The following is a 27,588-nucleotide window of genomic DNA, read 5'->3' on the forward strand; positions in this document are numbered from 1 at the left end:
AATTTCTTACTACTCTATATTATACTGATGGCTACTCTTGGGACACTAGAGGGAGGAAGCAGGGATAAGTGGACTGCCCCAATTTCAGTTTTATTTTTCAAAATAAAAAAAAATGGTGGGGGTGGGGTGTAACTTTTTTCTAGGGTGATATTCTTGGGAGTTTGAAGGTAACCCTACCGCCAAAAAGTTATAAACATTGCCACGACCTATGAGAAGCTACACTGATGCATACTGATGCAGCAATACTGATGCAGCAATTAGCAAGATCCTTCTGTACACTCAGACAGATAGACATCCTGTTATTTACTGTAAGGATTTGATAATTTTCCTTTGACATTCTAAAGAATACTTTTCCCCACACCTAAATTACATTCTGTATTTCTATTTATGTTTCACAATTTATAATACAAGACTTTAAATTTAGAAAAGTCAACTTTAATTCTAAACTAATCTTAACAAAGAAAAGTAACTAGAGCAGCAAAAAAATCCATTCTTGATGATATAATGAAATTCTAAAAAGAAAGTTAATGCTTTTCTACATTTAGGGTCAGTCCGTAACAGATAGCTCTTATCGTTAATATTATATTTGCGGTAACTTTTGTTTAATGAAATCTTCCAATTTTTAACATTTACAAAACAGCCTGCTTTATTGCATCAAGATCCATGACAGATCTATATAGGAAATAAATGTCTATAATTGAGCTCAAGTTTTCCAAATGATAAATGTTTAAACCTCACAGTGCTCCAATAATCCGTAATAAACTCTCATTGACCAGAACGATAAGACCCATTATTTTACTGTATGAAGAATAAATATATTTTATTTTATGTTGCTATTTGAATTATATTGAAGTATTAAATTTCTATCCATAAAACAGAAAATTTAAATTTATAATATAGTAAATAAAATAAAACTTAGTTTTTAAATGATTTGATACTAGCAATACGTGCGTAATGTGGTCAGAAATTGAACTAAAATTTAACAGTTAACTAAACATTTTAACCCTTTCAGGACGATATTTTGAAATAATAAATTTTAAGATCCTAAAATAGTTTTAAGAAAGAAATCGTCAGGGAGAAGATAATGGAAGAATAAGGTCAATAGTCAGAATTCAGATAACCAAAAGAAAGTGAATAAAACATTGAATAGCGAGATAATTATATCGAGCCCAACTCTAGTCATTAATGTAGACATGTTCGAATTGTCCTATCTATTTCAAACTTTGCATGATGATTTCTATAACAATTGAGTATAATCTACAAATAGAGTAATACCCCATGATTATTATTAGAAATTCAGTTTGTCCATTTTTAACATTATAATTTTTTTGGCTTAGTGAAAAAAAAGATCATGTGTCTTATGGAAAATAACTACGGTTACAAAAATAGATGCTGTGTTCATAAAAATATACCAAAATAATCCCTATATCCCTTTATATAGCAAAGCTTTCCTAGAATTATGGTCGGCCTGTACGTCTCTCCGTCTGAAACATGTAACACTTATCGTTCATTTCGGCATGTTTGAACTTTGCATAATGACTCCTTTAACAGTTGGGTATGATTTAGAAAGCGTTACAACTCTATAATCAATACATCTGTTCACATGATTTTTGGAATAATGATTCCAAGGGCAACCAGGTAAAATATTATATGCAAAGCATCTCTATTACCAATTTCAAATTCTGCAAATGATACTCTAAAAGTGATACTGTTCGATTGTCCTACCGTCTGATTTGAGAGATTCGTTTTTATTGATCTTATCATCCTTGATTTGTTTTTATAAAAATCAATCCATTAAATGCCTGAGAATAAAGATGATTATTTTTTTGCATTGAAAAGTTGAGAACTGGGGTAAAAATTATGAGTAAATAATATGCTGCAGTAAAAAGAATTGTTGCAAATAAACAAAATTAGATCCATGAAGTGCAAAATAAGCCAACAAATGTAAATAAATATCATTATGTAATCCTTGAATAAAAGTAACAGGATGTCTATCTTTCTGTGGGTTTGTAGCAAAGAATCTCGCTACTTGCTGGACCGATACGGTTCTTCTTTACAAAAAGGCTTCTCATAGGTCCGTGGAGGGTCTCTTCCTATTTTATGGGAGGTCTCCTATCTCATCCCAAGATTAATTATCCCTAGGAAAAAAAGACCCCTCCAAAAGAAAAACTTTTTTTATTTAAAAAATGTTAAGTGGAGGGAAAATCCCCCTCCCCTTTTTTCCGCGAGTTAATATTACATTTTGACTAATTTAACTAAAAAATATAAAATAAATCTATGAACATACAAGCCACTTTAAAGATTTAGTAATTTATTTTTACCACTAGTTAAAAAAGTCAGTTACTTTAAAATCTAGTTTGCGATATATATAGAAAGAATATGAGATTGATTGTTCCATGCTTTTAAGTGCTTCGTTATTTGTGGATATTACCATCCTTGTTTTTATGAGCTAATATCTTAAAATCTGTGGGTATAAAATAATATCAAGCTCCTTCAAAGAAAAAGAAACATTCTTTTCACTTTTCTTCACAAGATTGATTATTTTAGCAATTTCAGTTACTTATAAAAACATCGGAGCTTTTCTACATTTAGGTAGCCTTGTAAATAGTCAAAGGATCTTTCTGTGTTTGTCTGAACCAATGGATATCGCTAATCGCTGAACCGATAAGGTCCTCAAATGCAGTGAAGCTTCTCATAGTTCCAGGGAATGTTTATACAAAAGCAGTTACAAATTATTATACCATATATAATATTCATGTAAAAGTTTTAAGAATGGCAGTGTTCTGATGAGCGATAAAATTAATTTAAATTTTCATTATTTGGATTTTGTGCATCTTTGATATTAAGGTTTGCTTTATATCTCTTATTGTTTCCGAGATCAAAATAAGAGTTTCAGAGGCCCCCCTCCCCCCTCCTAAGAATAGAGTTAATCAAAGATAGCTCAATCAACTGACAGACGATTCTGATCAATCTAATTTTGAATTTCTGTTAGGCATCCTCCATTCATAGATAGAAATAGTAACTTTACGCTATCTGTGAAATATTCCATAGTTTAATCAAAAATTGGTTTTGACAGTCTAATGGAATATTACATATAGGTTTATTAAATAGATGAAAGCTAAAATGAACTATGGTTTTCGATAATTTAGATGGATAAAGGGGTATGTAATTTTGAAAGAAAAACTATTTTGCCTGCAATAAAATTATTTATATTTTGTGGAAGAATATAACATAATCCTTTTTAAAAAAAGTAAAAGGATGTTTGTATATTTGTCTGTTTGTTTGCCTGTACCGAAGGATCTCGCTAACCGCTGAACTGATCGGGTTCTACTTAACAGGGTTGTTTCTCATAGATCCCGGGAAGGTTTAAAACTTTTTTTGGGGAGGGTATCACCACCCTCCGAAGAGAAATCGCCCCTAGAAAAAAAACCATCCCAAAAAAATTTTGTTTACTTTTTTTAAAATCTAAATTTTTAAAAATGGGTTTTGGGCAGGGGTAGCCAGTCTAACCAAAAATTCTACAAAAAATCACGAAACCTTATTGAATATCTGGTGGTATATTTTGTTTTTGTCATGTGAGTGAAGAGGGGCAAGAAAGAAGTAATATGTGGAACCAAAGACCAATAATCAGCTCTGCTGTATAAAGACAAACACATCCAAAACACAAACAAAGTCATCCTAATGATCCCTTTTCTAAGGGTTAGGTGGAATAAGGTTGGAAGTTAAACCGATACATAGTGAAAATTGGGAATAAACTCAGGGAGGAAGGAGACATTGGACTGCAAGTTATAATGGTATCCAAAGTTTTATAACCACGTTATCTTTTTCCTTAGCTCAAAACTTTGGGTATTTTTGTTGCATTTGTAATTAGATGGTTTTAAACTGTAAGTAACAAATCTTTTTAATTAATAATTTTAATCTAAAGATGGAATAATTTTGTTTATCATTAATGGGCATGTATATTGTATAACAAATTATCATCCATTGTCTTATCCCTCAAGATCTCGGGAATAAACTTAAGATAAAGGCCTTCACTTGCATATATTCAAATTCATTAGCAGAATCTTAATTAAACTAGGTTGAGAATATAAATTAGTAGCATAACAACAATAATATATAATTTGAATTTGGCCCTTTATTTGCTTAAATTAAAATACATCAATATAATCTTAATTAGTCAAATATGAAAGCTTGCATTTATAGCGCAGCAATGGCGACTAAAATATTAGGGCTTTTACTTGCTTATGTTGAAATGGATTAGCAGAATATTGATTAAAAAAAGAATGACAACATTCATAAAAGCGAAGCACAACAAATCAGAAAAAAATGAATTGGTACTTGCTTACATGTGGTAGACTGGAGCACCCCCCGCTTAGTTTTGACAAAAATCAAAAATAAGGGGGGGGGGGGTAGTTTTTTAATGTCTGGAAAACGGCAAGGAGGAAAAAAGCAAGGCAAGGCAAAGACTTAACCCCCCCCCTTGATTTTGAAGAAAATCAAAAATAAGGGGGGGGGGGGGGGTAGTTTTTTCACTGTACAACACGCCAGAAAGTTGAATGAGGTAAATCAAGTAAATCCAGTATGCCAGAGGGGAAACCTTATTACAGGGATATTCATGTTTTGGGGCATAATTTCCTTATTTATTGACTGATTTTAGTAATTGATGTATCCCTGAACAGGTAAGGAGAATATATCAGAAGTGTTTTCATGGGGACTGAGGGGGAAAGGGGGAAAAAGGGAAGGAAGGGGACAATTTCTTTACTTTTCGGTGGAATTTGATCCACTGACAAGAGTTCTAGGATTTATTGTAACCGGTTCCTACCCCATCCCTTATCCTCTACCCCACTTTTGCTTTCATTACAAAATTCTTCCATCCAAACTTAACAACTTCTGATATATTCTCCTTAAGACTACCTGTTCAGGGATACATCAATTACTAAAATCAGTCAATAAATAAGGAAATTATGCTCCAAAACATGAATATCCCTGTTATAAGGTTTCCCCTCTGGTATACTGGATTTTCTTGATTTACCTCACTCAACTTTCTGGCGTGTTGTACAGTGAAAAAACTACCTCCCCTTATTTTTGATTTTCTTCAAAATTAAGAGGGGGGGGGGGGGTTTCGGTGCTCCGGTCTTCACATGTAAGCAAGCACTTGCCTTGCCTTGCTTTTTTCCTCCTTGCCGTTTTCCAGACATTAAAAAACTACCCCCCCCCCCCCTTATTTTTGATTTTTGTCAAAACTAAGCGGGGGGGGGGGGGTTTGGGTGCTCCGGTCTTCACATGTAAACAAGCACCAATGAATTTAATAATCAATGTAAAATCACGAATTGTTTATTATATTAATGTCTTATTTAGCATAACCAACAGACCGATGACAGAGGGAATTATAGAGTAGCTTCGCTACTTGCAAGTTTTAAAAACATTAAGTTGAATTTAATATAATTTCTTTTTTTACAAGAAAAAACTCGTGCAAGTAAATAAATATATTGTTTGTTTTGAGGGCTAATTAAGTAAACAAAGCAATTAATACAAATTTAGCTCTGGGAGATAACAGTAATTAGGACAAAATTACATTACAGACAAGGATCACAATATCCTTAGAAATATAAAGTTTTCATACCAGACGGAAGGACAAACGAAAATTAACAAATATAGAGTAGCAACTCATTTGATATCAATTTATATTAATTAAAACAAAAAAATCATCCCTAATTTTTTTTGAATTTTAGTGTGAAAAAACCTTCAAAATTGCATAAAAAATGTACAAAAATTAAATAAAATCATAAAAGGGCTATTAACATAAGATTTTGTTTAAATTTTGTAGATTTTTATGTGATTTTGGAGGATTTTTAACAAATTAAATTTTGCCTCACTAAGCAATCCTAACTTTTTTTTAAAGAATCCACCTCAGGATGCTTTACATAAAAAGTTTACCTTGTTTTCTAGAAATCATTATTCCAAAAGTTAAAAGTTTATATGGACATACGGACCAATTGGCAAAATATATCTTATAACTACTTATTTTATGGAAGTTGGAACCTGCTCTAAAATGAGATTATTGAGATCTTACTTAAATTAAATAAACATAAAACCGTATTACATTAAATTACACAACTTTTATCTAAAAAGGATATTTTACTCATAAAGAAATATAAAACATTTCACACACACACACCCCATACACATACACACACACGTACACACACACACACACACACACACACACACACCCACACACACAAAAGGAAATAATTTATTCCTACTTGGAAGCAAATACACTTTGCTGACTTTGGAATTTAAACTATACAGATTAAATACAGGGAGGGAGGGATCAATGGACTTTAAAATACACTGGTAACTAAGGTTTATAACCATGTTATCTTATTTGTTGGCTAAAAACTGGGAGACTTCTTTAAAATAGTAATGAGTTGGTTACAAACTAATAGTTTTCAAACTTTTCAATCAATAACTAAACTACAAAAGGTATTATTTTGTTTGGCATCAATGGGAGTGTATATTAATTTACCATCCGTTGTATTATCCCATAAGATCTTTGGATTAAATATCAATATTCCTTTAAATTAATCTTCAAACCTAACACCACCGCCCCCCCCCGGGCCCCCCCCCCCCCAATATTTGCTAGCTGCAAAAGTAAAAGAAACTTAAAAGATATGTTTGGAAAATAGTCTTAAGACTGCCTAAAGCTGGAGCATCTCAAATAATCAAATTATGATGGTGATACCAGTTTTGGAGGCCTTAATTTATGCATAGATGAACATCCGACCACTTAAATGTTGGCAATAGTTATCGCATTAGTTTAATAAACAGCATTCCAAGGATAGTAAAATTAAAATCTATAAGATTTACTCATTCGGCAATTCAGGTCTAACAAAACTGGTATCAATATTTTTATTATTAATCGTAAAAAAATGTATATAATATAATATGATACACAATTTTTCAATATGGCTTAGAACCAGTCCTAATCCTGCGGATATCATAAACTACTGACCTTAGTTTGAGAAATTATAATTTTTCTGTTGAATTTTTCATTGTAAATATCATCCTCTTTGTTCTCCTAAAATAAGTAAAACTTGATAAAAAGTGTCAAGATGTCTGTATGTATGTCTATCTGCATGTATGTCTATCTAACTGTATGTCTATCTGTCTGTATGTCTATCTAAATATATGTCTATCTGTATGAATGTCTATCTAACTGTATGTCTATCTGTCTGTATGTCTATCTAACTATATGTCTATCTGTATGAATGTCTATCTAACTGTATGTCTATCTGTCTGTATGTCTATCTAACTATATGTCTATCTGTATGAATGTCTATCTTACTGTATGTCTATCTGTATGTATGTTCGACTTTGTGTAGATCAAGATTTTGTAAACTGCTGAATCTTTACAGTAAAGCTTCTTATATGTCAAGCAAAGGTTTATAACTAAAACAAATCGCCAACGGAAACCCATTACTTATAAATATTGTTTTACTTTTTCTTTTAAAAAAATTAAAGTGAAGGGTCGACTTCTCCTCTCCACTTCCCTCAATTACCCCTAGAGACCTCTATTGGCGTTGCCACTAGTATAATATAAGATTAAGATCTCGCAGACCAATAAACTTTCCCTTTTTAGTCGAGCTTCTTATTTGTTTTATGATTGTTATGCTTTATATATCTCTCTTGGAAAAAAAGAGGTCCTAGATGCTAGGGGCGAAGCAGATATTTGTTTCTAAGATCTTATTGAACACAAACACAAACCGCTAGACAAACCACTATTTGAGTAAATATGATGTAAATGGGATCGGACATGGCAAATCCCAGATAATGCGAAGTAATTTTTCATACGGATAAAAATGTTTTTATCACATACAGATTTATATATCTCAAAATTTATAGCCCAGTTCTCAAATAACTTTTAAAGGTCGACCGATTTTTTCTGTAGGTCAACCTAAACAAGTACAACCCACAAATACCTTTATAAAATCGGTCAATCTAGAGCTTCTATAGGTCGACCTAGAATTTCCAGAGGTTGACCTTTGTCTTTTGTGAACTGGGCTTATGTCTTTCAAAATAAAGATCATTGAGACAGTTTAGAATCCTTTCTACATTCTCTTATAATAATCTTAAGCTAAAAAATGCAAAACAAATCTTTCTCAAGTTGTAATATCCCCTCCTTGCAATCAACTAATTTAATAACTGTAGAATAAATATTGTGTAAAACCTGAAGCAACTTCTTCACAATATTTGCATGCACTACCAAAATAGTCATTCTAGGTTCGATTCTTAAGAGAAAAAAATGCATGGACTATCAATATAATCCTTCTAGGTTTGATTCTTAAAAAATGCATAAACTCACAACATAGTCCTTTTAGTTTTGATTGATTCTTTAATATTCACCTCAAGGTTCAATTCTTAAATTCTGCAATTTAATACAATAATAAATGAATTATTCCAAATTAGATTCATAAAAATTTAGATTTTAGACAGTCTTGCCAGATTCGATATTTAAGAATTGGATAATAAAAAAGCTCAGGACTAGTATATTTAAGTATTGAACTATATAAAAGCTTAGAACTATAATAAAATTTGTAAATATTTAAGCATTAGACTAATAAAAGCTCTGGCCTGGAAGTATATATGTAAATCTTATTCTGTTATGCAATATTTATCCCTGAAATACAGGTTTTTAAGTCTTTGGTTATGTTTTGTATGATTTGTTTGATATTTTCAGTTTGCGTGTTTTATTCATAGCTTGGACTAATATCTGATTGTTGTTTTATTTTGGGATAGATATTGTATTACATATGTTATTTAGACTTGGATAAATAATTAAGTATTGAACTAAATAAAAGCCCAAGTATAAAAGTATATAAGTAGATATTTATTAATTAGACTATATAAATGCTCAGTCCTAAGAGTATATATGCAACTATTTAAGTATTGGACTATATAAAAGCTCAGGCCTGGAAGTATATATGTTGCTATTTAAGTATTTTACTATATAAAAGCTCAAAACTATAAGAAAATTTGTAAATATTTAAGTATTAGACTATATAAAAGCTCAGGCCCGGGAAGTATATATGCAAATGCATCCGTCACAGGGGAAAAGCAATAATAACATGATTTTTTTGTTTATGTAAAGATTTTTAAAATTCTCCAGAAGTTATTGAAATTTATTCTTTTGTTTATTATCTGATTTTAAAGTTTCAAAAATACAAGTATATGTTGTCGAACAGCAACCATGTCAGTCCATTAAATGATTTTAGGACAATTAAGAGCAAACTCACCCCCCAACCATCTTATTTAGTTCTAGTTTAGTTCAGAGAGTCGGGCTGAGAACACGCATTTTGCAAGCTCTCCCCGCCCTACCCCATGTGTTAAGCTCAGTTCTACCTTCCCCCTCTCTCTCAACTGGTTCCCCTCTCCCCACTGCCCGTGGTCACTCCGCAGTTGGAGGAAAGGGAAGACACTGTAGCCAGAGGGCACCTCGTATTTAGGCCTGGCAATGTGTTTGTGTTAACGTATCGGTCAATTGTTAACACAAAAAAGTGAAAATAAAACATTAAATGAATTAATTTTAAAAAAATCTGAATTTATGTGTAACCTAATCGCTTTACTGAACAATTTATAGTGAAAACACTCTCTAAAACTTTTTGATAATTTATCGGTCTGGCAACATTCTACCGGCGCAAAGTACTCCCGACAAATAAGCTCTCCCATTGGCTAACATTTTCACGCGTCCCACTATTGGTCAGCCTACCCACACTCATTCAGCACCCTCGGATCCGCCATCTTCACTTCATCATGGCCTGTAGTACGTGTGACAACCCAGAATATTGGTCAAAATTTAAAACAAATTTGGACGCAGCTTTGGATGTTAAGTTTAGTGAATACGATGCGAATATAGCCAAGGTAAGGGACGAGCTTATCCATAGTACTTTTGCCAGTCATAAAACCGAAATAAATGATATTAAATCGAGAGTCTCAGATTTAAACGTTAAGTTACAATCTATCGAAGGTATTGAAAATTTCGTCAACGCTAAATTAGTCGCAAGTGAGCAAAAAGCGATTAGGACTACGATTACACAACAAAAGGACTATTTAAACTCTGTCGAGTCGTCGAGGGAAAATTTTGTAAAGTATCAACTTCTACAAAACTCGATAAGAGAGCAAAGATGTCGCGATTGGAGTTGTAGAATAGTGAACTTTCAGCAGCCATGGAGCCGTGAAAATATCACAGAGTTTGTTATATTCAGAAACATTATAAGGCCCACCCTTGAAACCGCCGTTAAACGAGGGGAATTAGAATATATCCCTTCACATTTTAGTGATATCGTTGAGCGTGCTCATATGCTCCCATATACAAAGGGCCAGATCCCTGTTTTTATCTTTCGTTTTATGTCTAGATCCTACCTCGACGCGTGGATGAACAATAAGAAGGCTGTGCTCGACCGCTACAACGCCGAGATCAAGAGGTTCAACCCCAGAGTTAACGCGTCACCGGTCCCGTTCTTTCCCAACAGATTTGTACAGGCCAAGCAAGATATGTCAGACCTCAACAGGAAGACAATGACCTTCGTATATGCCACCAACCAGATCTCAAGGGCCAAAGTCGCTGGCCAATATGTGCAATTTCAGCTCAAGAACGGCAGCCGCTGGATACGCTGCCTTAACCCGTTCGGCAAAGACCTGAAGGAAATGGCTCTGCCCATACCTGGAAGCGAGGATTTTTTTCTGTCTGAAGCACCGCCGATCCTCCGTTTCAACAAACTAACGCCTGAGGAAAGGAAAACATTCTTTTCGAACCAAGCTGATTTAACAGAGGATGACTTCCCCAGACAGTTTAGTACAATCACTGCCCATCCAGCCAGCACGGCTCAACATAATTCAACGTCTGCCCCTGCCCCAGCTCTCAAGGACCTGGCTGTGTTCCCTCCAATTGACTCTGCCGCACGTAATGCCGCAACTGCAACCGCCGCAACCGCCGCACCTAGTGCCGCACAGGCCGCCGTTGCACCTGCCGCCGCCGCACAGTCTGCATCTGCCGCACCCGCCGCCGCACCCGCCGCCGCCGCTGCCGCTGAGTTCACTGCCGCTCCTGCCGCCGCGCTCACCGCCGCACCTGCCGCCGTGACCGCCGCCGCATCTGCATCTACTGCCGCACTTGCCGCCGCGTCTGCCGCCGTACCTGCCGCATTTACTGCCGCACCTACCGCCGCACACGCCGCCGCACTCGCCGCCACGCCTGCCGCCGCATCTGCCGCCGCATGCTCTGCACCTCCTGCATCTTCTGTATCTTCTACATTTACCGTCGACTCAGCACCTTCTGATCCTGTTGCCACGAGGGCCAAATCCAGAGAAATCAAGGAAGTGAGAGACACCGCCAATAAAACTAAGCATACAGCAACAAAGGCGGTAATCTCATCATGAAGTTAAGTATCTTAGACGGCGAAAAAAGGTACCTAACATAAGACATTCAGCATAGTTTATTATTTTCGGAATATTTTAAAGACTTTTGAGTTAATTTTGATCCATATGACGTGAACTCTATAATATTATATATACTACTTAACTTATAATTAACTTATAATTGTTCGTACGTCAATATCGCCTATTAATCATTCTCAATTAATCATTTTCTGTTGAAATACTATATAACCTGTGTATTAAAGATTAATGATTATTATTCAAAATTGAATGAATTGAATTAAACTAATGTTCTTACTTAAACTATGTTCTCAATCATATCTCTGTTTTTGTTGATTAGCATATAAAATATATGGAACTTGAATGAAAATGAGCAGGGGGAACTAAACTAGCTTTTAAATGTGTTGCCACCCCCAACACACACATAAACTAAACGCAATCGGAATAAATATAGTAAATATAGTAATTTTTTTCGTTTCAACGATAATATTTTGTATATTAACTATCTTTATTTGTCCATTAATATCTACTGTGTTTCAGATGTCCATACTTGACGTTAAAACGATTCCTCCTGCGGTGCTCCTGGACCAACTCTACTATGACAAACCTCCCTAACGAACAAATTAACCAGGATAACGGTAACTTGAACGATAACGTTGGTCTAAACCTTATGAACCCGATTTACGGTGACTACTTTAATGATTTCGAAAATGAATTCGGAATAAATTGTGTCTTTTCAAGTGAACAAGGAATTGTACAGAAATTGAAAACATTCAACGAAAACCTTCTCAATATTTTTAGTATTAATTGTCAGTCATTACACTCTAAATATAACGATATTGTCTCCACTGTAGACTTCTTCAGGCAGCAAGATATCCACTTAAATGTTCTGTGCTTCCAAGAATTATGGCTAAATAAGGATGCAAATATGGATTGCTATGGGATTAATAATTATGATTGGCATGTCAAACTCAGAGCAAATAATAGGGGGGGAGGGGTGGGTATTCTAGTAAGCAGATATTATAAAGTAGATAAATTATTTGATAAGTTCTCATTTAAAGAAAATATTCTTGAATCTATTTGCTTAAAAATTTCCTACAATGGCTTAAAGTTTTGTTTATTAAACTGCTACCGCCCACCCAATCAAAGTAATGCTGAAATCGAAGAATTTTTTGAACTTTTCTTGGATTTAATTGATAGAATAGCAGCACTAAACATACCATACTTCATTGTAGGAGATTTCAATTTTGACCTTTTCAAAATAAGTAATATAAACAGCAATTCCATGAGAATTATTGAGTCCTTTTCTTTTAACGGTATTATAAATACTGTTACCAGAGCCACTAGAGTTACTAGAACCACAGCAACCCTTCTTGATTTATTCGGGGTAGGGAATTTTATTCAAAACCTAATGTCATCTTTTGTTTTAACTTCAAAAATCTCCGATCACTTGCCAATTATTAATTCATTCCGAATAGACAAAGTAAATAAACCCAAACTTCCAGATTTTTTTGAAAAAAGAGAATTGAATGATGAAAACTTTGATGCCTTAAACTATGCACTCTACCACACTAACTGGAATCATGTTTTAAGTCAAGACAACACAAACATTGCTTATGATAACTTTATTTTAACCTTTTTGAAACTTTATAATGAAAAGTGCCCAGTTAGAAAAAAACGAAAAAACAAACGCACCCAGCCCCAGCAACCCTTCATGTCAGATTACTTATTGCGTTGTAGATTGCATAGAGATATATTGTACAGCAACTTTTTAAAAGACAAAACAATTGAAAATGAAAGTATTTACAATGTCTATAGGAATAATTATAATAGGCAAGTGAGAAGAGCAAAGATTGATTATTATAGAAAACAAATAAGAGATGCAAATGGGGATGGGAAAAAACTTTGGAAAACTCTTAAAGAAGTCATTGGTTTTAATAAATCTTCCCCTGAGTGCACTTACCTTCAAGTAGGCCCAAACAAAATTGAAAATGACCAAGAAATAGCTAACGAATTCAATCGTTATTTTAGTCAGATTGGGTCTTCCCTAAGGCCTGAAATTCCTTCCACCCCCAAAAATTTTTTTGAATATTTACCACCCCCATGTCAAGACTCCCTCTTTTTTGAACCGTTGTACCCCTTCAAGGTTATTAATATTATCCGTAGCATCAAACCTAAGCGTTCCACAGACATCAATGATGTCTCGATGTATGTTCTGTCTCGCTGTGCTGATACCATTGCCACTCCCCTAACACATGTTTATAATTTATCACTTCAAAATGGCACTTTTCCTGAAAAAATGAAAACTTCCAAAATAGTTGTCCTTCACAAATCAGGTTCACTCAGCGAGGCAGATAATCATCGAGGCATTAGTCTCATTGATAACTTTTCCAAACCCATCGAAAAATATGTCTGTGATACGCTGGTTAAGTTTCTAGAGGATCGGTCTTTTTTTAGCAATCGCCAGTTTGGCTTCATGAAAGGGATCTCAACCTTTCATAATGTATTGAACTTAAGTACAATGATCACCCAAGCACTCAGTCGAAGCGCTTCCTGTATGGCCATATTTTTGGACATAAGGAAGTGTTTCGACATGATAAATAGGGACATCCTTTTTAGCAAACTTGAGAATTCAGGGATAAGGGGGGTTGCACTCGAGTGGTTCCGTAGTTATTATGCAAATAGAAAGCAGCGTGTATTTTTTAAGGGCCTTTTCTCCTCTACTATTGAATTCATTATCATTGGCGTACTCCAGGGGTCAGTCCTGGGACCAATTCTTTTTTTAATTTTCATCAATGACCTTGTTTCATGCAGTGAAGAGATCCTAATCAATCTCTTTGCTGATGACGCAGTGGGCTTCATTGAAAAGCAGAATATAGATCGAAATTCGAATTCTAAGTGCCATTTCATCATTGATTACGAGATGGTTGCATTATCCCCCCCCTTTATTGGTAGAGCATTTATTTATCCACCATTTTCATATCCCTGTGTCCCTGATATTCTTCCTCTTTTTTGCATCTTTTCTTTCTCAATATTGTCACTTGCAACTCTAATATATTAGAAACGTACACAGGGATCTTAAGGGATAAGACAATGGACAAGAAATTGATGTTCGTACCCAAGGATTAAACACAAAATTACCCGTTTTGTAGATTAAAACTAATGGAACAAAATTTCATAAAAATGCAAAAGTTTATGATCCAACAAATAAGATAACGTTGTTCGGTACCAGTGTAATTATACATTCCAATGTGAGCTTAAACGTAGGTTAAAATGGGCTCTCAGTTTATCCTTCGTTTAAGTGGATTTTAAAAGTAATTTCTATGCATTAAAAGAGTTTAGGTAGATACTTTGCGTTTCGACCTTTAAGATTTCTAAGATCAAAAAATGGGATTGGAATGCTTACATTGACTTAACAGTTGCTTTAATGAGATTTATTTTATTTGCATTTGACACTTTGCTCTTAATATTTCAATCATGTAAGGTAACGGTTTTAGGCAGCAGTGGCGATTTTGAACCGCCGTTTCTTCAAAGTGACACATTAGAAGTTAAAACTTAGTACATAAAATTTTAATTTATGTGATATATCTCTATTTAGAAGTATATATAGTTTGCAAAATTAAATTCTATTTAAACTTCAGAGGAAAACATTCCTTTGAACCAATAGAAGGATAGACATATGAAAATCTAATTATTTTCAAAATTCCAACCAATCTATTTTTAAAGATCTTTTATACCCATTAGAATTTACCCCAACTAAAGAAGACATTCAACTTTTTTTTATAAATTGTAATTGTGAGTAAGTCCTATCTGTACTTGGTAATAAGTTGTGTAATGCATGTTTTATACCTATTTTAACTATTTTTGTCTCTTTACATAACACCAATTGTAAGATCTTTTTAACATCTTGGTTATGGCATAGTTTGGAGAAAATATAAAAAAAATTACCCCGGGGGTTTACATTGATTGTTAGAATGTTTCTTTTAAGGCATTAAAAAGGTACTTAAATTGGTGATCCACATTCCACATTCCAAATTCAATTTAAGAGATTCTACTCACCATTGTATTAACTTGTAAAAAAGGATTACTCTAAACCTTTTATACAGCCAACAGTTTTAATTTTCCTTCTAAGTGTCGCAACTACTCTTCAAATGGATTATTACTCTTAATATAGGGGCACACTAGGGGGTAAAACTGGTTTTGGGGATGTAGACCAGAGTAAGTGGGTATTAAGAGGAAAAATTGTTCCTAATTGTTATGAAACAATAATATCCATAGAACGGCTAGAAGCGCAACAATATACAAACCAATATTTATTTAAAAGCATTGTGAGGGGTGGAAAATAGGAGGGAGGTGCAATTTCCGCCCTGGATTTTGCCCCATATTGTGGAGTTAATCAGTTATTGCTGCGCTGCTAAATTGAAAATTTTTGTTTACACTTTTGAAAACAAACAATTCTCAAATATTTTGATTAAAATCTTGCTTTCAAAGCAATACATTTGCTCTAACAATTTCTATGAATATTATTTTGACCCCTAGAAGTCTACTCCCCCCCCCCCTTTAAATTCAAATCTAAATCAGAGATCTTGAGGGATAAGTTAAAGGATTAACATTAAAATGTACACCCCTTAAATTGATGCTGCTAGTTTTTACAAACCAATCTTGATTTTTTAACTGTAATCTCATAATTTCTCATTTTAATATCCACGGATAGTTGTCATTAATCCAATAAATATTCTCGTAGTATTAAATATAATTTGGTCTGTAAAATACACATTTAAAAACAAATTAAGGGTTACTTTGATCTCAAATGTAATAACTTGGAAAATAAAAAATATTTTGCTAAGTGTATCATATTAAATTTCAAAGCAAAAAATAAGCTAATTAGATGGTGTAAATCAATCATCCAATATCTGAACAAAGTGTAACAAGAATGACAATATCCATAAGAAGCGTAGCGCCAAAAAATCATGAAATCATAAAACGGATGAAATAAGCTTTAGAGCATTTGTTCAGTTTTCATAAGAGGTGGAGAAAATTAAAGGATGTTTTTGCTTTTTAGTAAGGTGTATCCTTATACTAAAGTAACAGGATGTTTGTTTGTCTTTGTGTCTGTGTGTCTCTGTGTCTGTACCGAAGGATTTCGCTAACCGCTGAACCGATCGGGTTCTCCTTGACAGGGTAGATTCTCATGGGTTCTGGGAAGGTTTATAACTATTTTGTGGGAGGGTACAACCACCCTCCCAAGAGAAACGACAAAAAAATCGAATCTTTAAAAATATATGGGAGACTTCAACGTAACATAAAGAGAAAGAAGTAGCGTAGAGACTTTAACAAACAAAAACATTTAGAGTGCCACAAGAGGCCTCTAGGGGCGTAGCCGCTAGAATTAAAAAAAGCAGCAGTCTATCTCAAATGGTAGCCGATAAAACAATATTTACCGCAATAACGTTATGGACCGACAGACGGATTAAGTGTATTATAGAGTAGCTTCGTTACTAAAAACGCTACTAAATAACAAGAATAATTATGTTCAAAAGTATAGTAACAACAAAAATTGACAATAAAGTTATGTCATCTTTTGTAAAAAGTATAAACGACCATTTGCCAAAAAGTTTTAGTCTTATAGAAAACATATAATACTTAAAACCTTTAAATCCTATTTTCACATTTTTTTACAATAAATACCTATATAAATAAAATTTTATCCATTCAAGCTTTTAAACAATTTGGTTTTCCCTATTATTCTTAAACACAAATGCTTTCAAAGTTATACCCAGAAAATAGAATTTTAATATTAGTTTTATTATTAATAATGAAGCATATAATATAATCATCAATTGTTTAGAAAGGGCGTCGTAGCTTAGTGGTAACGAACTGAGTTACGGTGTCGAGAGTTCAAGTTCAAGTCTCCATGTGGTAACCCGAATTTCTCAGTCGTAGTACATTCCCCCAGTTGTGTAAGAAGGGAGATTATTGAGTGGTTAGTACAACCCTTATCCCAAGCTCCTCTGCGGAGAGCGTCATTCATAACGGTGACTTAATTTGGGATACCTGCCAATTTCGGCGAGGGTTAGGTAATAACGAATTGCTTCTTTGAGACAGCGGGTCAAGTTATAATGTACTTCAGCGTGGAGCTTGAGCTGGCCTTAGTGGCTATACAAAAGTGTCTTGTCCTTCAACGTGACTTCTTAGGTCAAAACACTAAAAAACAATGGCTACACACACATTAATTGTTTATATCAGTGATTATTTTTGGGTACCAGTATAATTTATACTCCAATACTCTATATCCTTCCCGGAAAAATTAAATAAAAAAGCAACTTTTATGTAGGTTTGATATTTATAAAGCATTTAATATATCCAAAATATTTGCGGTTTTTTAAGTAGCTGAGATCTTGTGCTTCAGACAGACAATCAGATAAACATTACTATACTTTGTATTATAAAGATATGCGAAGGAAGAAATAAATAATATTTGTATATATTAAAAGACCAAATACAATAAATCAAACAGATTTTACATATTTTGACACCTAGCAAATTTAAACACATAATCCATTCAGTCGCGTGCACAGTATAAAGTGATAATGAGGGGGGGGGGGGCGAAATAGTGGAGTACAAAATGATTAACCTTAGCGGATAAAAAAGGGACTACAAGTATCTCCAATTTTCTTTCTAATGGGGTTGTTAATTCCCCACTAACCCCTTCCCCCTCCCAAGCTGCACGTCCTGAATTCCTTTCATATTTGCTTACATCCTTTTAGAATATATGCCAGTTTTATTATTCTTATCCTGATATAAAAGTAACAGGATGTCTGCCTATCTGTCTGTTTAGTAAAAGATATCACTAACCGCTGAACCGATATGTTTCTCCTTTATAGTGAGGCTTCTCATAGAGTCAGGAAAGGTTTATTACTATTTTGGGGAGGATATCACCACACTCCAAAGAATATTTACCCCAAAAAATGTACCCCTACCCTAGATATACCACACTTTTCTGGGATCTTGCTGAGTCAAGTATCAACTGTTGGGAATATCAAAGGATGACTCCATGCAAAATTTGAGCCGGATCCGGCCAAAACCGGCCGTGAATTTTATGAAAAACCGATTTTTTCCGGTTTTTAGGGGGTATCTGTAAATCGATTCAGCTGGAGCAAAACCGGTTAGAGGTACAAAAAATTTAACTTCACATGAAATTTAGCCAATGCAATTGCCTACAAAAATGTACTTCATCATCAACTTGATTGGACAACTCTTTCCCCTCCTAAATGTCCATTAAAACCTCGGAAACGGCAAAAATCGCCAAAAATCACGCCTTCGGCGGCAAATAACGGCTAAACGGTCAGCCGGAGGCGAATGAAACATAACTAAAGAAATGTCTGCCTCAAAAAGTTGTTCAACATCAAAGAGATGCTTGAAGTCTCTGAAACGACTCCTTCCCCTCCTTTAAGGGGGAAAACTGAAAAAACGTGATTTTCAAAAGTATGCCCACTTTGTGGGTGTGGGGGGCACTGAACCCGTCACCCCAGGGTCACCAAATATAAAGTCTAGGCGGCCCACAATGCTGAATTTTCACCAAGTGAAAGTCTTGTGTCATTATCTCTTATGAGAAAAAAGTTATTAATTAATTAAAATTTCAAATTGTGATTTTTTGATGGATTTCTTTGATGAAATGACAGGCTGGTCAATTTTTAGGGCATTTTTTGCTGTTTTCGGCCCGCCACGCCCAAACGGTTTGAGATAATCTCACGGGACCTTTTGCCCAACCTAAGCCTGGTTATTTGTAAGGTCTAGGAAAAAAAAAATCCCGGATTGGATGAAGCACGACGTCGCTGCATGCCGTCAAAAATCGCTGGTCGGCTCATTTTGCCCCCTCAAACCCTCACCTCGTGCCATTTTTCTGTGTAAAGATTATAATTATAATCTTTTGCGTAAGTCTGTTTTTTTTCCTAGACCTCACAAATAACCAGACTTAGGTCGGGCAAAAGGTCCCGTGAGATTATCTCAAACCGTTTGGGCGTGACGGCCCAAAAACCGCAAAAAATGGGTTTTATCGACACAGGGGATGTACATAAATCTATCATCCATTGTCTTATCCTGTAAAATGCATGGTAACAATCCAATTAACATTTTTATTTCCCAATAAAAGTTGCATAGATTATCTAAATATTTGAATATCAAATTTCTAATTACTTTTCCAGAATTGCTTCGAAACCGATTATTATCCGCTGGATTAGAACCGGTTTTCAGCTATACTAAAAAATCATGTAAAGCAGTATTACTGAAAATTTTCTATGAATATTATAATGAAATTAATTTTAGTTTTGTTAGCCCGGGCTTTCGGCCCCACGGGACTATCAACGCTGGTAAAAATCTTACATTTTTTTTTAATATCCGCGGCAAACTGTATATAATACGAAACAATGTGATAAATAATTATTCTAGTTTACTTTGATTATATACTGTGAGAAAAAAGAAGAATAAAAAGAATTACGTCACTTCTTGAAGTTCTCAGAGTCTAATTCTCAAAAAAAATTTAATATTGTTAACAAATGAAAGAAAGATAATTTTAACAAGATTTTCTAGTTGTAAAATATCAATTAGGGAATAAGTTATTTATGTCATTGTTTTATAGACAGCTTTCACGAACATAAATGAAAAATTTATTAGATTAATTTCAATTTTGTTGTTCCCGAGACCCAAGAGCCGCAGGCCCGGGCGTTCATAACTCGTTATTAATAATATTCTAGTATTCCATAAATACATTATACAATTCGTGATTTTTACAGGTTCTAGCGGATAACCTACATAGTATGGCTCAGAACAGGTTCTAGCGGATAATCTAGTATGGCTCAGAACAGGTACTAGTGGATAATCTAGTATGGCTCAGAACAGGTTCTAGCGGATAATCTAGTATGGCTCAGAACAGGTACTAGTGGATAATCTAGTATGGCTCAGAATAGGTACTAGTGGATAATCTAGTATGGCTCAGAACAGGTTCTAGCAGATAATCTAGTATGGCTCAGAACAGGTTCTAGCGGATAATCTAGTATGGCTCAGAACAGGTACTAGTGGATAATCTAGTATGGCTCAGAACAGGTACTAGTGGATCTTGTTCTTGATTAGCCATAGTCTCTTAGGGTTTGGACCTAAGTAGTCATGGAGTAGGCTGAGACACTTTTATATAGCCACTAGGACTATCAAGCTCCACGTTCAAGCACATTATGACTTGACCCGCTATCTCATGAGAGCTACTCATTATTACCTCACCCTCGCCGAGTATGGCAGGTGTCCCAAATTAAGTCACCGTAATGAATGACGCTCTCCGAAGAGGAGCTTGGGATAAGGATAGTACTGATATTATGTACTTGACTATCAAGTATCCAAACTTACTCAATAATCCCCTTCTTACACAACCAGGGGAAGTTGTGTGAATGTATTCAACTGAGAAATTCGAGTTTCCACATGGGGACTAGAACTCGAACTCTCATCACCGTAACTCAGTGCGTTACCACTGAGCTACGACGCCCCTATGGTACTAGTGGATAATCTAGTTTGGCTCAGAACAGGTTCTAGCGGATAATCTAGTAAGGCTCAGAACAGGTTCTAGCAGATAATCTAGTATGGCTCAGAACAGGTACTAGCGGATAATCTAGTATTGCACAGAACAGGTTCTAGCGGATAATCTAGTATGGCTCAGAACAGGTACTAGTGGATAATCTAGTATGGCTCAGAACAGGTTCTAGCAGATAATCTAGTATGGCTCAGAACAGGTTCTAGCGGATAATCTAGTATGGCTCAGAACAGGTACTAGTGGATAATCTAGTATGGCTCAGAACAGGTACTAGTGGATAATCTAGTATGGCTCAGAACAGGTACTAGTGGATAATCTAGTATGGCTCAGAACAGGTTCTAGCAGATAATCTAGTATGGCTCAGAACAGGTAATAGCGGATATTAATCCTTTGCAAAGTCATACTTGAAATATTGTTTTTGTGTAATGCAATTTTAAAATACTCATTTTTAACCTAATCAAATTGAAGACTATTTCAATTGAATGTAATTTTGATAAAACATTGATATATTATTGTAGTTATATAAACAACGTTTTTATTAAATGGTAACTTTAACAATCACGGATGACACATTTTTGAGTAACTTAAAAAATGGCATACTTGAAATCATTCATTTCCTTCTTTTAATAAAGGGGTAGATGCACGAAGTGCATTTAAACTTGAATTTAGTGAACTGCATATTTTTTTCTGTTAAATAATTAAAACTACATCTATAGGACATATATTTGAAAGATTTAAAATTTACACCAGGTAGTTTCCAAAATATCAAGACTTGAAAATCATGTTTTTTTGATATTTGCAACTTATATGGCTGTCCTGTTTTCATAAAAACAGCGTCATGACTATTTTGGTGGTGCCTAATGGATGGCTATTTATGGTAATACAAAATTATATATGTTAGATGGTATTCTTTTAACTTGTGCATGCAGTCAAACTTTCCCTTTGAAAAATATATTTAATGATCAGACTTCTAGGTATGTGAATGTGAAACCTACCAAGTTAAAGAAAGTATTATCTAATTACAAATATTGCGACTTAACATTACATTATGTTTTTTAATATTTCTTAAACTTATATTTTATTTTTTATTTAATTTGAGTTTTTTTTAGTTAATAATATACTTAATACGGACATACTTGCATCTAAAGACTAAATAGTTACTAATCGCGAATTGTCGAATTCCGAATGTCAGATGAAAAGGATAATCATATCGTATTAAAAATGTTTTGAAATAAATGGAATTTCTGGTATGATTGATTATGAGATGTTTTACTTTCTATATTATACCTAACTGTTACAGGAATCATCACGCTGACCATAAAAAAAACTGACCATTACTAAGAAACAACATACATTTCATATACATATACCCTGATTATAGAGAAGTTTTTAGAATACAATAAATATTAGTTATGTATTTATTTTCATAGGAAATCTTATATTTGAATAAATCAAATTAAAGTGCACAAAGCTAGATCAAAAAGAACATTGCTATTAAAACTACAAAAACAAGAAAGACAACGAATCAGACGGTCAGACATTCGAACGTTAAAAAATGTAAAGTAATTTAATATTTAATATCAAACATTATTTAGAAGCCACAACGACTTTTTTTCTGTACGTTTTTCTGACCATCTGATTTTTAAGCTTCGCGGGGACCTTTTGATTGAGGAGCGTGATTGAACCCCATAGGTCGAAATAACCCTCTCCTCTGGAGGGGAGCGTTTTTTTCCTTTGCCTTACCCCTGTGGGCCTAAACCTGCAGTGCCCCAAACCAGTAGAGTTATCCAGTATCCAATATTACCCAACCTAACCCTATCTATCCTAACCTAACCTTAATTAATCCCTGCGGATGGCCCTAACTCTGCGGGTCTACCTTGAACTCGTTCATTTTCCTAATAGGAGGAGTGTCAGTCTCACTTATGAACTAGGATGGTGCCAGCTTCGCTTGTCATTCTTATTCGTTAGTAAACTCTGTTTTATTACTACTTTGGAGAAGTGTCCTTGTAATTTCAATATTGCTCTAATTTATACTATTTTGCATGTAAAGTACATAAACACCTACGAACATATACCAGGGAGGGAGGGGACATTGGACTATAAATTACACTGGTACACAGAGTTTTATAACAATGTTTAATGTTTTCTTATTCGCAGGCTCAAAAACCTTGGGCACTTATATAAAATGAAAACTGTATGAAATTAAATAATGACAAATTGAAATTTAATTATCTTCCTTAGGGAGGTAAATCAATTTATAGTTCATTGTCTTATCCCTTAATATCCCTACCCACACACACACACACACACACACACACACACACACACCCCCCAAAACACACATACAAAGAGATATGTTAAATATCATGAAAACATAAACATATTTTGAAAAGGGCAGCCCGCCTAATCTCAAGAGTAAATGTATCCCTTAACAGAAATATAAGGTATACAGTGTTAAACTCTTTTTAATTTTTCTTATTTTTTAAGGATTGGGATTGGGAGAGGGTGTGCGACCTTTTTTCTTAGATTATCTTAAAAAGAGATAGTGTAATCCCCCCCCTCCCTCAAAAAAATATATGGAAGGATATGGAAGACCTATAGGTCATGCTGTTTTGGGGATCTTATTTGGTACAGTATTTGACAACCTAATTTAGTGCAGAGAAAATTTAGATCTAAATTTTTGCTGGCGGAAACATTTAATGCATAATAATTTTCATTTATGAGCCTTATCCTTTTATGCTTCTCATTTTTAATGCCTTTATATAGAACAGTACTTTTTTCGAGCTTTCCATACGCAAAAACTTACACAGGGATTGGTATTCAAATAATCATTTGGAAAAATATTAAGGTAATAGTCACAAATTTTCCTTTCTATTAATAGTGTAGCATTTTAGCAGCTACAAATTCGGTGCTTTTCTTCAAAGCACAGAACCCCTTATTACCTTTCTTTTGAAATAAATTGAAAAATGGGGAGGGGATTTTTTTATGCATTTATCTCCAACCCTGTGGTGCCAAAACCCTGCATACAGGGCTAACCAATTTAACCTAACCTAAATTAACTAAGGCAACTATTAACATCAGGAAAGAAACTACTCTTCCCCCTCCCCTAACTTTAATAAATGTATTTCAAAATAAGTTGGGGTGGGGGTGTTAGGTGCTCGACTAAGCACTTGGAGGAAACCACCAGAGATTCTTATATTTTGTGTTTACCTGTTTAGAAGAAGTGCCAGCTACAATGGAGGTGGCGTTGAAAAATAAAGCTGTTGCACCCTAAGTCACAAAACAAACTTTAAGGATAGGACCCCGCATTAATATAGCATATTAAACTTATTGGCGGAAATGTTTGGACACTACTAAATTGAACCAATCAATCAAGGTCTTATAAAAGTCTCCAAAGTTTTAAGCAAACTAATAAGAAAACGTTGTTATAAACTTTTAGGACTAGAGTAATAAACAGCCCAATGTCCCCTTCCTTCCAGTAAATAATGGGTAATTTATCTGAAGTGGATTAAATATTTCTTTGCTATAATTTACTCTGGGATCTTGAGGAATAATACAATGGAGAGTAAATTGATGCACATCCTTACTGTTCTGCTGTTAAACAAAATTAGCCATTCAATATATTGAAATTATTTTGGGAAAACTTTAAACACTACCAGATTGAACCAATCAATCAATGAAGATTTTAGGAAAATCCCCAAAGTTTTGAGCTAACGAACATGGAAACTTTTTAGGCTTAAATATATCAATATTTCATTTTGGTAACTGTTCTTGAAATATATTCCTACTAATTAGTTAAATTTTGATCTAATTAATCATTTTATATCATTAACTATTTAGAGAATTTTAATTAAGCAGAGCAATGTCAAATTATAAATTTTTCAGCGAGGGAGGGGACAATGGACTTTGAATTACACCTGTGCCCAAAGTTTTATAACCTAGTTATCTTATTCGTTAGCTCGAAATCTTTGAGTACTTGAATTTTAATTTGTTGGTTCCAAAAGTCAAAGTACCCAAATGTTATGAGAAAACGAATAAAAACGTGGTAAAAAAACTTTGGATGCCAGTGCTATTTACAGTCTATTGTCTCCTCCCTCCCTAGCTGCGCTGGGATAAATCTAATTTGTTTTGTTCCTTGTTGTAGCTAGGCCCTTTGATTCTGGAATCCTTCTCCTGGTTGGGGGCTCCCGCAGGGGTAGGAGAGTGCCCCGCAGGGTTTAGCGAGGCTCCAGGGACTAGGGTTTCAGTGCTCGTACCCGCTTCATCAACAGATATATCTAAAGAATAAAAATTATTTATTAGAAAATCTGCCAAAGTAATATATAACTCTTTGTAAGAAATATAAAAAATGCTATAGACTATAAAAATGAGTAATTTTAAGGGATAAGACAATTAATTTATACCACCAAATATGACATAAAAAACTAAATCTCCGTAGCAAAAAAATATTGGTGGAAAAGTTTGAACACTGCTATTATGTACCAACCAATCAAGATTTTATTAAAGTCATCAAAGTTTTTGAATCAACGAATTATAAAATTGAGAAAAGACAGTATAAACACAGAAAAAGGAATTTGTCTTTAAATACAGAACAAGGATGACAACATCCATAAGTAGCGAAGCACAAAAATTCGTAGATGGGAATACGGACAGGTAGATTTAAAAGGTTTTTACTAAAATCAAGAATAGATTTATTGGATAAAATAAATATGAAACCTTGTTTTATTTTGTATGATGACGATGGTCAAAGTAAATTATATTAAAGATGCTTATAACAATGGGAAAAATTATTTTGATACAGATATCCCATAAAAGTTTGAAAATTGGATCAAAATAAACAAAGATCTTGCGAAATATGTAAAACTTATAAAAATAGCCAAAAACCTGATAAAAGGCAGTCTGGCCGCCATGGTTGTTTTCTTAAAACGACAAAAAATTAAATTTTTAAATCCTTAAAAACTTTAAAAATTTGGAAAATCGGACCATATACACTGAAGATATGGAAAAAAGTGTTAAATATATTTATAAATAGCCTAAAACCTGCCAAAAAGGCAGTCTGGCCGTCATGGTTATTTCCTTTATAGACGGGAAATTTAATTTTGATATCTACAACTGAAAATATTTTGAAAATCTTACTATAAACACTGAAGATATGGAGAAAAATGTTAAAAATATAAAAAAAACAGCCTAAAACCTGCTGAAAAGGCAGTCTGGCCGTCATGGTTGTCTTCTTTAAAAGACGGGAAATTTAATTTTGATATCTATAACTGAAAAAATTTTGAAAATCGGACCATACACTGAAGATATGGAGAAAAATGTGAAAAATATAAAAATAGCCTAAAACCTGCTAAAAAGGCAGTCTGGCCTTCATGATTGTTTCTTTAAACGACTGGAAATTTAATTTTGATATCTCTAACTGAAAAATCTTTGAAAATCGGACCATAAACACTGAAGATATGGAGAAAAATGTGAAAAATATAAAAATAGCCTAAAACCTGCTAAAAATCGATCCGACCGCAAACGATGTTTTATAGTCAATTGTGCTCCTTAGGAATGGGAATGTTGTCAAAAAATTTCAGCATTCTATCTTTTATAGGAGCTGAGTAAATTCCATTTCCCCCATAGCGTTACGGACTGACGGACTGACGGACTGACTGACTGACTGACGGACGGACAAAGTGAATTATAGAGTAGCTTCGCTACTAAAAGCGAAGCACTAAACGGTAGGACAAACGGACATTAACACTTATATAGTGTCAGAACTGAATAATTAAAATATAAATGTATAAGAGTCGAAGCAAAATTGTAAGTAAATTTGTTTTAAAACAGGATATGTTTATGGACATACTTACATTTTTAGGACTTGATTATAGAGTTGCGTCGCTTATAACATTATACTTTGTTCTCCCAGGAATCAATATACTGAAAATCAGATCAACCAGATGATTAGATCACATAAAAATTTGTTTAAAAAAGTAAAAAAATCAACATATTTAAAATGGACGTACGGACATTTTTGTAATGATTATAGAGTTGCTACGCTTTCTAACTCGTACCTAACTACTAAAGGAATCACCATGCAAAATTTGAAATCGATAGGACAATTCTAACATGCCTAAATTAACTAAAAAAGCTATCCGTTACGGACGGACGGACGTACGGACCGACCCTAATTATAGAAAAGCTTCACTTTTAAAAATATACATATATTATTCATTTGTCATTAGTTTTCTCTTAAAGAAAAAAAATGAAAATGTAATTACAAATGTAATATTACAATAATAATTACAAAATATTTCTTACATGAGAACAACTTACATTCTCATCAGCACAGCTTAATATGATAAAAGTGTATCTTGCAATAGCAAAAAATCACATATTAGGGCCTTCAGACAAAGGTCTTGACATTGAATGGTTTATTTTTTGAAGGATGTAGCATTACATTGTTGATACTAATAGATTTGGGCACTTTTATTAATGTATTTTGATTGGTAGGGTTAAAACGTTTCAACCAATAATTTTGTTCTATAAAGGGGTAATTTTTATCATATTTTATGTATATTAATTTATCGACC

General features: G+C 34.0%; 1 protein-coding gene across 3 annotated transcripts in view; it reads right to left on the minus strand.

The window, feature by feature from the left end:
* The window catches only part of LOC145321917 (uncharacterized), a 98,143-nt gene that overhangs the window by 60,458 nt on the left and 10,097 nt on the right, over positions 1-27,588 (minus strand). For all 3 annotated transcript variants that reach the window (XM_080163580.1, XM_080163581.1, XM_080163579.1), the window contains exons 2-4: positions 25,147-25,290; positions 24,224-24,282; positions 7,016-7,081 (exon numbers count right to left, since the gene is read on the minus strand). In XM_080163580.1, the coding sequence (XP_080019706.1) occupies positions 7,016-7,081; positions 24,224-24,282; positions 25,147-25,290 (269 nt within the window). The remainder of the gene's footprint in view (positions 1-7,015; positions 7,082-24,223; positions 24,283-25,146; positions 25,291-27,588) is intronic.

Source organism: Acartia tonsa, chromosome 6 (genome assembly GCF_053477335.1).
Source record: "Acartia tonsa isolate MP-2025a chromosome 6, ASM5347733v1, whole genome shotgun sequence".
Lineage (NCBI taxonomy): Eukaryota > Metazoa > Arthropoda > Copepoda > Calanoida > Acartiidae > Acartia > Acartia tonsa.